This window comes from Denticeps clupeoides, chromosome 17 (genome assembly GCF_900700375.1).
Source record: "Denticeps clupeoides chromosome 17, fDenClu1.1, whole genome shotgun sequence".
Taxonomy (NCBI): domain Eukaryota; kingdom Metazoa; phylum Chordata; class Actinopteri; order Clupeiformes; family Denticipitidae; genus Denticeps; species Denticeps clupeoides.
Genome location: NC_041723.1, coordinates 17,785,443 through 17,797,852, shown reverse-complemented (window position 1 = coordinate 17,797,852; position 12,410 = coordinate 17,785,443). Strand labels below are relative to the sequence as shown.

At 43.6% G+C, this 12,410-nt stretch overlaps 2 protein-coding genes across 5 annotated transcripts in view; one reads left to right on the top strand and one right to left on the bottom strand.

Annotated features, from left to right (window-relative positions):
• fam185a (family with sequence similarity 185 member A) overlaps window positions 1–2,305 on the bottom strand; it is a 3,869-nt gene extending 1,564 nt beyond the window's left edge. For 2 of the 3 annotated variants that reach the window (XM_028959417.1, XM_028959419.1), the window contains exons 1-2: window positions 331–1,655; window positions 94–203 (exon numbers count right to left, since the gene is read on the bottom strand). In XM_028959417.1, coding sequence (XP_028815250.1) covers window positions 94–203; window positions 331–700 — 480 coding nt within the window. In that variant the 5' untranslated portion in view covers window positions 701–1,655. The other variant, XM_028959418.1, reaches the window with a different exon arrangement.
• Window positions 1,494–12,410, top strand: snx33 (sorting nexin 33). Of its 2 annotated transcripts, XM_028959409.1 has the most exons (3): window positions 1,494–2,027; window positions 2,434–4,004; window positions 12,084–12,410. In XM_028959409.1, the coding sequence occupies exons 2-3, from the start codon at window positions 2,573–2,575 to the stop codon at window positions 12,335–12,337; spliced, it is 1,686 nt and encodes a 561-aa protein (XP_028815242.1). In that variant the 5' UTR covers window positions 1,494–2,027; window positions 2,434–2,572; the 3' UTR covers window positions 12,338–12,410. The 2 variants fall into 2 exon arrangements, with proteins under 2 accessions (XP_028815242.1, XP_028815241.1); XM_028959408.1 differs by having other exon boundaries at window positions 1,494–4,004.

The following is a 12,410-nucleotide window of genomic DNA, read 5'->3' as shown; positions in this document are numbered from 1 at the left end:
AAAGTCAGATTTTGAGGGAAAAACTAATTTAATTGGAACAAGCAATAAAAACTGTTTCCACTGACTGAAGTGAAAATATGGGTAGGGACGCACCCTCAGTGATGTCAAAACGCAGTGTCCCCTCTCTGTCTGCACCTTGCAGACGTCATTCTCCATCCCCTGGATGGAGACATTACCCGTACCCTGGGTTTCAATGAAGAGATCTAAAGATAGAAGCAGATAAAACACAATTTGCGTTTTTAAATATGCAAATCCAACAATAAATCAGAGAGAGAAGTATTAATAAACAAACAAAAAATCTATATAACCAATCTATATAAGGGAACTTGCCGTTTTTTATCGGAGCTGTTAAATGAACAGACACATGACTGCTCACATTGTCTTTGATTATAAGTTCTTTGTCGGTATGGTTGTAGTGAACCTGCAAATGATGAGGTTTCAGATCGTGCTCAGCACCGGAACCGAAGACTGTAATAAAGAGCTGGTCCGCTTCCGGGAAACTGTGTGGGTCCAGGGGACGGACGGTCAGGTCACAGCAAAGCTGCGCCCGGACTTTGGTGAAGGGGCTCACGGCGAGAGTCCACTGCTGCAAAGGTGTCTTCAAATCGCCCGAGGAAAAGGCCCGGAGACATAATAATGGCACGCCTGGGAAACATGTTGGTTTAAAGCTCAAAATCAGAGGTAAAAAACGAGCCGCCATTACTCTCGGAATCCCTCTAAAGTGAACATAACATTTCTATTTGATATGTCAGTAAAATAAATAAAAACCAAATAAACAGACTTGGCTATGAATGAAATCTGGACACAAAGTCCTTACGGCTCACATGGTTCCCAAAACAGCAACGCGCAGTTAATAAACCAACACGTGACCAGCAGAGAAGGGCGTTGTGGGAAATGAAGTTTCTGGTGCAAGACTGATTCCGTGGATATTATTCATCCATATTACATGTTTTATATGTATTAATCATTACATAAAGTATAACAGTTTACTAAAACAACAACGTGATTTATTTTATATGTTAATGTAAAATATAAAAATATATTTTAAGCACAGTAAAGAGCGCCACCTCCTGGATCACTGAAAATTTTAAATCGCTATTAATAAAACTCAATGGTCAGCAACAAAACACATTTGCCCTGGATATATAATCTCCCCTCTCCACCAGATTATATATTATTTAATAATTGTAATTTAAATGTAATATACTCGGACGTTTTATAACTTAAATCAGTTTATTTGAACCTATTACATAATATTGTAATATTAAACTATATTCGTTTGACTAATTTATTGTATATAATACCTTTCCCAATGTTTGTTGCACTTTACAAAGTTTATTTTATCTTGTTTTTTCTCACCCCAGTCTTTTCTTTGTAAATACATTCAACAAAGTTCTTAGTAAATATAATAATTTGAGTGTTTATAATAAAATGACCGAGAAGATTAGCTTAATTGGATTGGATTAGATTGAATTACAAATATTACATATGTATATAACTATTATATTCGTATTCAGTGGTGCGTAATGTGTTTTTATTTGGAGTTCATTTCATTGTTATTAAAAACCCAACCAGATAAATTCACAAATCGCTGTTCGCCTCCTCGTCGCCAGGGGGAGCTGCAGAGTCGCTCTGGAAAGGCCGTCCTGAATAAAACAAACCTTTAAAAAAGTTTCCTGCCTTCATTGTCCGTGTGGAACGTCATGGAAAGTGTTACTTTGTTACGGACCGCGCTGCAGCGGCGTGCGAGGATGGGAATCCCGCGCAGCGGCGTTTGAAAGCTCGTTTCGCGTTTCGGGGCAAAATAGGATGCTTGCAGACCTGTTTTGTTGCGAAAACCGAGCTGGAGGTCGTGAAGGAATGCGGATCAAACCCAGAAGGCGCTAGGATGTGACCATCGCTGCTCTTTCTCCCTCGGTTCTGGCCCAGGCACTTTGTCTTCGTACTGAGACGAGATGTTTGGAAGCGGAATGTAAAGTCGTTTCGTCTTTGTTGGGTGGATTGTTTTCCCGGACTGAAGGCGCGAGGTAAAGTGAGACGATTCCCAAGCCTTAAAGCAACCGCTTACCTCTCCCTGGAATTGCATGGTGGAATATCCTGAAGATCGGGTTCGCGTGACGTTGTGGATTATTATTATATACGTATATATTTTTTGGGGGTCGGGGGTTTCTTCGATAAGTGGATTGCGATAATCCGAATTCCTCTTTACGAGGTAATCTGACTTTTCGCATGGAAGTAAACGAGGTAAACAAAGCGGCGAGTCCCACCAAAAGTTGTGTACAGTGCAAGTAAGTCCGTAAAGCGACATTCGTTTTTCTGTTGTTGCATGTAACAAATTCCAGGATGAGGTCAGTCATTTGATAACAGCGCGCCATTTTCATTTTACTCATTTGTCATTAAGACTTTTTTTTTTTTTTTTTTATTGAAATCAAGTGATGATTCCAAGTTTTTTAAGATCTGATCTAAGATGACCAGAAGGAAGTGTGCCATTGGAGGACTGGTTTGAGATGAGTTGAAACAAACCCTTAAAGACCCCTTTACTGCTTTAGCTCTCTGTCACATCTCAGTCACCATGACCCTGAGAGCCAGGGCGCTGTACACATTCCAGAGTGAGAACAAGGAGGAGATCAGCATCCAGGAGAACGAGGAGCTGGTGATTTTTGACGAGACCTCTGTGGACGGCTGGCTGCAGGGGGAGAACAGTCGTGGGCAGCGAGGGCTTTTCCCGGCCTCGTACGTGGAAATCGTCCGGCCGCGCTCCGGCTCCAACCTGACAGATGGTTCCCTGAGCCCCGCCGGCTCTCCTGGCAACGACTCGTCCTATTTCCACTCCAGCCCCAACGCCACCTACAGCACGCAGCAGAGTTACTATGACGACGACGATGACGACTGGGATGACTGGGATGATGCCTCCACTGTGGTTGAGGACGGTGACCCCCGGGGCCGAGGTAATGGTGCCAACGGGCATTCCCACCAGAGTTCCTATAGCAACCCCAATGTCTACTACCGTCCCAAACCTCACATGGACAGGCAGGACAGCATCTCCAGTTCCCGCAAGGGTAGCATGGTGGGAAGGAACTTAAACCGCTTCTCCAGCTTTGTGCGCTCTGGGGTCGAGGCCTTCGTGCTTGGTGACGTTCCCATGATGGCTAAAATAGCCGAGTCCTACACTATAGAGATGGGGCCAAAAGGGCCGCAGTGGAAGGAAAACCCACAGCCTTTCACCTGCTCCATCGAGGACCCCACCAAGCAGACCAAGTTTAAAGGGATCAAGACCTACATCTCCTACCGCGTCACCCCCAGCCACATCGGCCGGCCCGTGTATCGCCGCTACAAACACTTTGATTGGCTGTACAACCGGCTGTTGCACAAATTCACGGTCATCTCCGTGCCCCACCTGCCTGAGAAGCAGGCGACGGGCCGTTTTGAGGAGGACTTCATTGAAAAGCGCAAACGGAGGCTCATCCTCTGGATGGAGCACATGACCAGCCACCCGGTGCTGTCCCAGTACGAGGGCTTTGAGCACTTCCTCATGTGCGGCGACGACAAGCAGTGGAAGCTGGGAAAGCGGCGGGCAGAGAAGGACGAGATGGTGGGTGCTCACTTCATGCTCACCTTCCAGATCCCCAAAGAGCACCAAGACCTGCAGGACGTTGAGGAGCGGGTGGACACCTTCAAGGCTTTTGCCAAAAAGATGGACGACAGTGTCCTACAGCTCACTCATGTGACTTCAGAACTGGTGCGCAAACATCTCGGAGGCTTCCGGAAGGAGTTCCAGAGGCTGGGCAACGCTTTCCAGTCCATCAGCCAGGCTTTCATGTTGGATCCTCCATACAGCTCTGATGCTCTGAGCAATGCCATCTCCCACACGGGACGCACCTACGAAAACATCGGCGAAATGTTTGCGGAGCAGCCCAAGTACGATCTTTTCCACATGCTGGACATGCTCTCTCTCTACCAAGGCCTCCTGTCCAACTTTCCAGACATTATTCATCTGCAGAAAGGTAATCATACATTAATTCCTCATCCATTTTCTTAAGAAATATTTTTACAAAGCATCAACTCTTGTGTCTCTCAACATTTACTGGATCCATAATGTGTTAGAAATCCTCACTTTGGGAATGTTTTTAACCAGCCCATGTTAGACATGGCTGACGTTGTAAAAAGCCATGTTTTTTTGAATGATGCCCAAACACTGCTTTTGGGGAAGCATATCTGGGCCCTTATGTCAGATCAAGTGTGATCTCTGTTACTGTTCTGATTTTGTGTGTTTGTGTGTGTGTGTGTGTGTGTGTGTGAGATGTAGTTACTCGCCCATGTCTTGTCTCCTTTCCCTTGGCCTGATTTATTACACTTTATTTATAAGAAATATCTCAGGAGCTTCACAGTTTGAACATTTTAAACCCTCATTTAATTCAATTATGTTCTATTATGTTGTATTCTATGTTTTTTTAAATAATTCAAGTTATATTCATATAGTGTATTATCCATAACACTTTTTTTTCACAGGATTTTTAAAGTTTTATAAATGACTGATAACAGGAAATGGCTGTTAAGGAATATCTCCAACCATGCAGGGAGACACATTATCATCAGCAATTAGTCTCAGTGGAATGCTGCATTTTTCACTTGAAAGCTTTTTAGATTTTTAGAAAACTACAAAACTATTTTTATTTGCAAATTTGGGATCAACTGAAAATCATGAAATGAGACAGAACAGAAAATATCGAAAAATGATTAAGAATGTCCACTGACATTGATATAATTTAAATGATCCTGAACCTTTGAATGGCAGTGCATATAATTATGAAAAAAAAAAAATATCGACATTTTGTTTCATGTACTGGATCAGGCGTTGTCTGGATCAGACTTTCTCGGGTAAATATGGGCGTTGGGAAATGTCAGTCCTCTCGTAATGCTTGGCCAGTGTAAATGGGAAAAGGCCTTTGTGTTATTCTTCTTGTAGTCCACACCCTACCTAAACACAATCAAGTGGTTTCTCATGTTGGCGTAGGACCCTGCTATTACTGAGCTTGTATGTTGTGAGATGTGAATCACTTCAGTAATACTGTTTACTTGATTCATAAAAAACCCTGAATGTTCTTTAACATGCAGATGTTGTAAGCATATGGGTTTACAGATCACAGTGGTGTACAATACCAAAGTTCAGTAGAGGACTGTACTTAAACCAGACTACAGTGATATTCCGTAGAGGACAGTACCAAAACCAGAATAAAGTACAGTAATATTCAGTAGAGGACTATACCGACACCAGACTAAAGTGAAGTGATATTCCATAGAGGACAGTACTGAAACCAGAATAAAGTACAGTGGAATTCAGTAGAAAACCGTACCGAAACCAGACTAAAGTACAGTGATATTCAGTAGAGGACTATACAGACACCAGACTAAAGTAAAGTGATATTCCATAGAGGACAGTACCGAAACAGAATAAAGTATGGTGACTGTGGCTTTCTTCTTTTGTACATTAATTCATCTGATGCCGTTGTCTGTTATTTCCTCATCCACAGTCTCCTGTAGGCAGGAGTGAAGTCATTCAACAGTCTTCAGAGCCTCAGGATGTGGAGCGAGCTCCATATAGGACTAATAAAGGAAGGTCCAAAGTAAAAACAGAGAGGCTGTGAAATAATTGAGAAATCTCTTTAAGAAAGTTTCTGCATGCCGACTTCCTCAGGTTCTGCAGGCTTCCTGATGGTGGATGGGCTCAAAATCACACACAGGCTCTTCAAGGCCTTCAGACACATTTTCTACCTCAGGGTGTTTGGGTTCAGGGGGTATTGTGCATATTCATGCCATTTTATTTCATTGGCATGACTTTTCTCAAACACAAAATCTGCACCAATTGTCACCCTATACATTGTCTCTGATGTTTTCTTTTGTAATAGACAGCAGTTATTTACAGAGCTACAATCATTTTTAATGTTCACACATCTTGCTGTAGCTACAATGTGTTTAAGTGTGAGATGTTCTGCCTGGCTCTTTGGTGTTATGATTAAGTTGCAGTTTTTGGTACCCTGGAGATCCAGGGTGGGTTCTTTCAACTGGGGATCATGTCTTGGTGTGAAGGGTTTCTGTGACCTCCACACCTAAACTCTCAAACTTTGGTTCTGTCTCATTAGAAAGGTCTGATGGCAATTTCTTTCAAATGTAATCAAATGAAAAAAAGGTTATCAAGCAGCCCAATTTGTGTGAAGAACTGGATTAAACTTGTCCACTCTATAATGGCAGAAATAGTTTGTAGGACACATTAATCACACCTCAAATTAGCCAATGTGCAAAACTTTCAACAATGTTCTCACTTAAGCCATTCACTCACAGTTTCACATTGCAATGTGCATCCCTTTTAATGTGAGTTGATGAAAGCATTTTCGTTGTCCTGAAAACCGTATTGTTTGACAATTTCTGAAAATGTCCCTAAAGAACCCCCACACCCACCTCCCTTTCTGTGACCGACTTTAAAGTTGGCTAATGGGGACCTCGGACAGTTTTCCCATGGAATTTACTCGTTTTCTTGGCAGGCTTTGTTATGGACCGTAGCTTTGATGTGGACAAGGTCTCCATGGCCACAGTAGGGGAACACAGACGGGTCACTTTGATCTGGGTCAAAACATCTGGCAACATCGGTCCACATATCTACATGCAACAAAGAAGTTGTGTTTGCCCAGTCTGAATGATCAAAATTGTTAGGCTGCTGCCCTACCAGTTCTGATGTCAGCCATGGTGACGCACGTCGCGTCCTCCTGTCCAGACTTGAATTACCTGCGAGACGCATGCGGACCGACAGGTAAAACCAGAAGTGGGCTGTGCGCTGCCTGTCTGTCGGTCGCCAGGTAAACGAAGCCCCATGCGGTCCTGAGATCTGTTGCAGGCGTCCTCAGAAGGTCTGGATTTTGGCGACCTCCCGCTGCGCCTGTGAACGTTTGCCCTCGTGGAGAAATCCCGACATGCCTGCACATTCCCAGCTCTGTTGTCTTAGGAAGCAGCTGTCTCGAGAAACGTATGGCTTCTCCCCGTCAGTTTAGTGAACTCAAGTTTAATGATCCTCGCCTTTCTGTAACATTTGTCTCCACTTTCCGTTGAGATGTAAGCTGTAGACCAGACCTTGTTTGTTCCTTGAAGCTTTGGCAGGGATGAAGTGCATTTTGCCCATTTAAAGTCCTCTGGCATCTTCTGGCCTTGCCGGTCCTCAGCTTGTCGGGGAGGTTTCGTTGTTGCTGAGCACCAACAGGAATGAAAGGAAAGTTTCTTGGAATGATTTGCTTGTTGATAACGTTTATAATTAATAGTTTCCATCTCTGATTGTGACTTAAATCGTTGTTTGAACACATGCCAATAAAATGTTTTAAAAAGCAAAGTGCAGTTATATTTATACGCTACTGGAAGAAAAGTGAAGCAGATCACAGAACAGCAGAGATACTTTAAATATGTTTTCATCTAATGTTTTTTCGCTCATGTTTCTAATAATTCAATAATAGCTCAGGCTATTATTGAATGTGATTCAATATATTACTGTTAGTTCTGACCATTTTCAAACTCAGTTCTCACACACACACCATTATCTCGCACACCAATCCACCCGGTGCGCATTCTTTTGAGAGGCAGGAGGAAACTGGAGAACCGGGAGGGAACCCGTGCAGCACAAAGATGGAACCCTCATGATCTAGGGGGTGTGAGACTTTATCAGACCAGTGTAGATATACGATCTGTGCGTCTTAAGCATTTGGTAGGCGGTCGAATTTAAGACTTAAAAAATGTCTCTCAGATTACGGAGCAGGTGGCAGATACGCAGCAGTGGCTTTTCCTGCGAAACCAGTCCACCTATAAGATGGGCCTGCGGGCAGGACTGTGAGAACGGACCAAACACCAGATTCCTGTGTCTGATCCTTCAAAGCTTTGTTTTGACTGTTAATCTTTCCCCAGCTCCCTTCCTCCATCTCTCTCTCTCTCTGTCTGTCTGTCTATCTGGAACAGGACGAGAACCTGCCAGTGGATGGCTGTGGAAGCGTGCATTCCTCCCAGCGACGCGGCGCATGGCATCTGTTTAGGGTAGTGGCTTCCTTGGAATACAGTGTTTCCTTTTGCGAGGGAAGTGAGGCGGATCTTTTGAAGGGTTCGCGTTCCATCTGGAATGTTTTTTTTTTCTTTGCACGGCACATGACCGAACGCGGCTTTGGGACCGTAAATCACGACTGGCATCTCTTGATGTCTGGTAGAAACCCCCAACATCTCTTCTCCCAGCCAATTCATGTGTACAACACAATAATGTAGGTCAGAGCTGCGGGCAATTGCAGCCAATGTCCATGTTGTGGAGCAGCCATTAAAAGGCCTGTACGTTTACCTCATTGTGTCACACAGATGGAATGTGACCTTTTTGACTCATTTGAACACAATAGCTTTAAATTATAATTTTTTTTTAATATTATATGCAGTCTTATATCACTGCACTGTAAACACATGCATTTTAATCCCTGTGAGACGAGTTGGCATTTAATAAAATGTGGCGCATGTGCGTCGCCTTTCACCTACTTCGTATGGATGTGCACGCACGGCAGACGGGCTGTGCATTAGCCCTGTACCGTGGGGAGCTGTTCAATGCGTCGGTATGAAGTGTGAAATAGCCTGAGGCGCTTCTGTGCGTGCCGAGAGGCTCATGCATGTGTATGAAGTGCAGGTTGGGTTCCTGTAGCAACACCTGTCAAACATCAGTTTTAGAATATTTCGAACTATTTTTATTGATTTTAAACAGGGATATGTATAGGTTCTTTTGTGACATGAAAAATGAATGAACATGTTAGCAGTTAGCAGATTTAGCTTGTTTAAAATGGTTAGAAAAAAAATGTACTGAAAGGTTGAGGAGAGTACTTTGACAGTGCTGACGTCTGCTAGGGAGACACTCACACACAATAATATTAGGGTTACGGAGGTACAGGTATCCCACAGTATGATTCGCATCTCGTTTTTTAGGCCACTGTTTTGGTTCGTTCTCAGTACGTTTTGTGCGTAAAATTCAGTTTTGTTGGTTATTTTTTGCGTTTATCTGAAGTGCTGCGGTTTTGACGGTTTTGCTGTGGATTGTAAAAGATTTAAGACCAGCTGTATTTTGTGGTGGGGGCAGAGTTATCAGCCTGATTTTACGTTGAGTTGTGTGCCGTGCCGGGACTCTGAACATTAACAGTAAGTAACGTGTGACTCACATGTGTCATGTCTGAACATACAGGGTAAATTTAACTGGCCGTTTTAGGTTGAAATAACGGAAGTTAATAAATTGCGTCCAATCACTGTACATTTCTGGTCTATTTTAAATATGAATGCAAAATTCTGCTGTCCATAAAGGGCATATTGGATTGTGCAGGGTGGACCCAATGGTTTGATATTTTACTGAGTGCCGTTGCACTCATAAAAGAATAAAAGAATAATATATACAGTACAGGCCAAACGTTTGGACACACATTCTCATTCAAAGTGCTTTTCTTGTTAGATTTATTACATTGGTAGTTTCTCACTGAATGCATCAAAACTATGAATGAACACATGTGGAGTTATGTATTTAACAAAAAAAAGGTGAAATAACTGAAAACATTTTATATTGTAGTTTCTTCAAAATAGCCACCTTTTGCTCTGATTACTGCTTTGCACACTCTTGGCATTCTCTCGATGAGCTTCAAGAGGTCGTCACCTGAAATGCATTTCCAACAGTCTTGAAGGAGTTCCCAGAGCTGTTTAGCACTTGTTGGCCCCTTTGCCTTCACTCTGCGGTCCAGCTCACCCCAAACCATCTGGATTGGGTTCAGGTCCGGTGACTGTGGGTGTAGGTCTCCACTTTTTGTTAAGTACATAACTCCACATGTGTTCATTCATAGTTCTGATGCCCTCAGTGAGAATCTACCAATGTAAATGGTCATGAAAATAAAGAAACACGAATTCACAGCAGATCACTTTTTCCACATTTTCTGATGTTATAGCCTTTTTCCCCTTTGAATTCTATGCACAACACACCATAATGACAACATGAAAAAAGTTTTTTTTTTATTAAAAAAAAAAAGAAAGAGAAATCACATGTACATAAATATTCACAGCCTTTGCTCAAATACTTAGTTGATGCACCTTTGGTAGCAATAACAGCCTCAGGTGTTTTTGGCCAGTTTGGCCCGTTTCTCTTTGCAGCACCTCTTGGATGGGAAGCATCATTTTTGGGCTCTGGCCCAAGGACATTCAGATAGTTGTCCTGAATCCACTCCTTTGATATATTGGCTGTGTGCTTAGGGTTGTTGACCTGATGAAAGATGAACAGTCACCGCAGTCTGAGTATAAGCGCCCTACAGGTCTAAAGACAATTCCTTTGACATCATGCTTGGTTTGTTGTCTGACATGAACTGTGGGACCTTTTATTGGCAGTGTGTGTCTTTCCAAATCATATCTAATCAACTGTTTTTCCAAGGCTGGACTCCAATTAAGCTGCAGAAACATCTCAGTGCAAAAAGGAGACACCTGAGCTAATTTTGAGCCAACAATAACACAATTGCATTTACAGTTAACGAATCGGTGGGCACCATGCAAATTTACCAGCCCTGTTGGCTACAACACGCTACAATATCAATATAACACTATGCTCAAAAGTCTGACTTGACTGCAGTCAGTTTATTCTCCGCACCTGTAGAGGTTGGCAGATCTGGTGCCACCTGTCTGGTGCCCAGACAGACCGAAACCCGTCTTGAACTCACCCACTGCTTTCATCAACCTCTCCTTTATCTTGGTTTTGGAGCTGACCAATAGTCACAGCATGCAGAGAGGTCAAAGCTTACAATACTTTACAATACATTTAAATAGAGACATGCAGCTGCCAGACATTCCAGTTCTCCCAGAAATGTCCAAGAGCTTCCGGCATATTGATAGCGACTTCCCGATGCCCGCAAAATATCTAGGAAACTAGAGCAAGCAAACAAGAGCATGCACGCGAGAGAGTAGTATATGATGTGAACATGATGGAAAGAGAGAGAGAATGTGTGAATCACAGTGTGTGTTGTCTGTTCATGTTGCTCGTGCTAGAAAAAAGAGCATTCTGATTGGCTTATTATGCTAAGGGAACCAAGCAGATTTCACTGTGAGCAGGTTTTTATTTAACGTCTCCAGGACCGCTGCTCTGCAGGTTGGGATGTCTGGGCTGCTGAGGCGCTGGAATACGGAATCAATGCAGGCGGCACCACGTGACCCGTTCACCGTGTAAAGCTGGCACAGAGCAAAATGTCTGAAGATCTAGCTGAGGAGAGCAGTGATAGGCATGGTTTAATATGGTTTAATATCAGTCTGGCAACATCTGAAAAAATGTGCTACAAATGGAATTGTTCGATATGGCAAGTGTAGTGAAATGTGCTTTTTTGGGGTTGGGGGTTGTTATGTTGAAATTCTGCCCTGCAGGGAGGGGATCAGTATGTCACAGTACATACTTCCTTACCCACCAGTCCACCACATTATGAATTAATATGCACAGTTACTCTTCATGGGAATATATACAGTATGTGTACATTTGTGATAGGTAGTGTGAAATGAGAGTTCAGGTCGCTGTTTACATTACATGGCGAGTGGTGGCCTAGTGGGTAAAGAAACTGACATGCAATCGGAAGCTTGCCGGTTCGAGTGTCGAACCGCCGAGGTGCCACTGAGCAAAGTACCTTCCCCACACGCTGCTCCCCAGGCGCCTTTCATGGCTGCCCACTGCTCACTAAAATGGAGAAGACACACTTCACTGTGTGCACTGGGTGCTCTGGTGTCACGCAACAATGAATCACTTTCACTTTTTCTTTATCCTCAATCTGGAGATCGTGGCTATAACCCTCAGTGGTATCCACATGTTAAGCAAACCCTGATAGGCTGATCTAGGATGTTTAAGGATGGAATATTGTGGCAAAGGGACGTGCTGATTCTCTTCAGAGGTGGGTGTGGCCAGAGCTTTCGATTGAGTGACCTGCTATTGTCCCCATAGCTTCATGAGAAGTCTAATGAGTTGCAGTTAAGATTTTATTCGAGCATTAGAAGCTAACCTTGATCGTTTTCATTTTTCGTAGGTGCTTTTGCCAAAGTAAAAGAGAGTCAGCGAATGAGTGATGAGGGCAAGATGGACCAGGACGAGTCTGATGGCATCCGGAAACGCTGCCGAACAGTGGGCTTCGCCCTCCAGGCAGAGATGAACCACTTCCACCGGCGGCGTGAGGTGGACTTCAAGGAGATGATGCAGGCCTACCTCAGGCAGCAGATCGCCTTCTACCAGCGCGTGGGCCAGCAGCTTGAGCGTACCCTGCACATGTACGACAACCTCTAGAGCCAACCCCTCACCCCAGCACAGGGCAGGCCCTGCATCACGTCTCAACTTTTCCTCTTCACCCTAAATTAAT

What these genes read in the sequence shown, in the direction of transcription:
- snx33 (XM_028959409.1), top strand. Translation starts at nt 2,573, where the DNA reads ATGACCCTGAGAGCCAGGGCGCTGTACACATTCCAGAGTGAGAACAAG. An exon ending in CATTATTCATCTGCAGAAAG is followed by an intron (nt 4,005 to 12,083) that starts GTAATCATACAT and finishes CATTTTTCGTAG; the next exon opens with GTGCTTTTGCCAAAGTAAAA.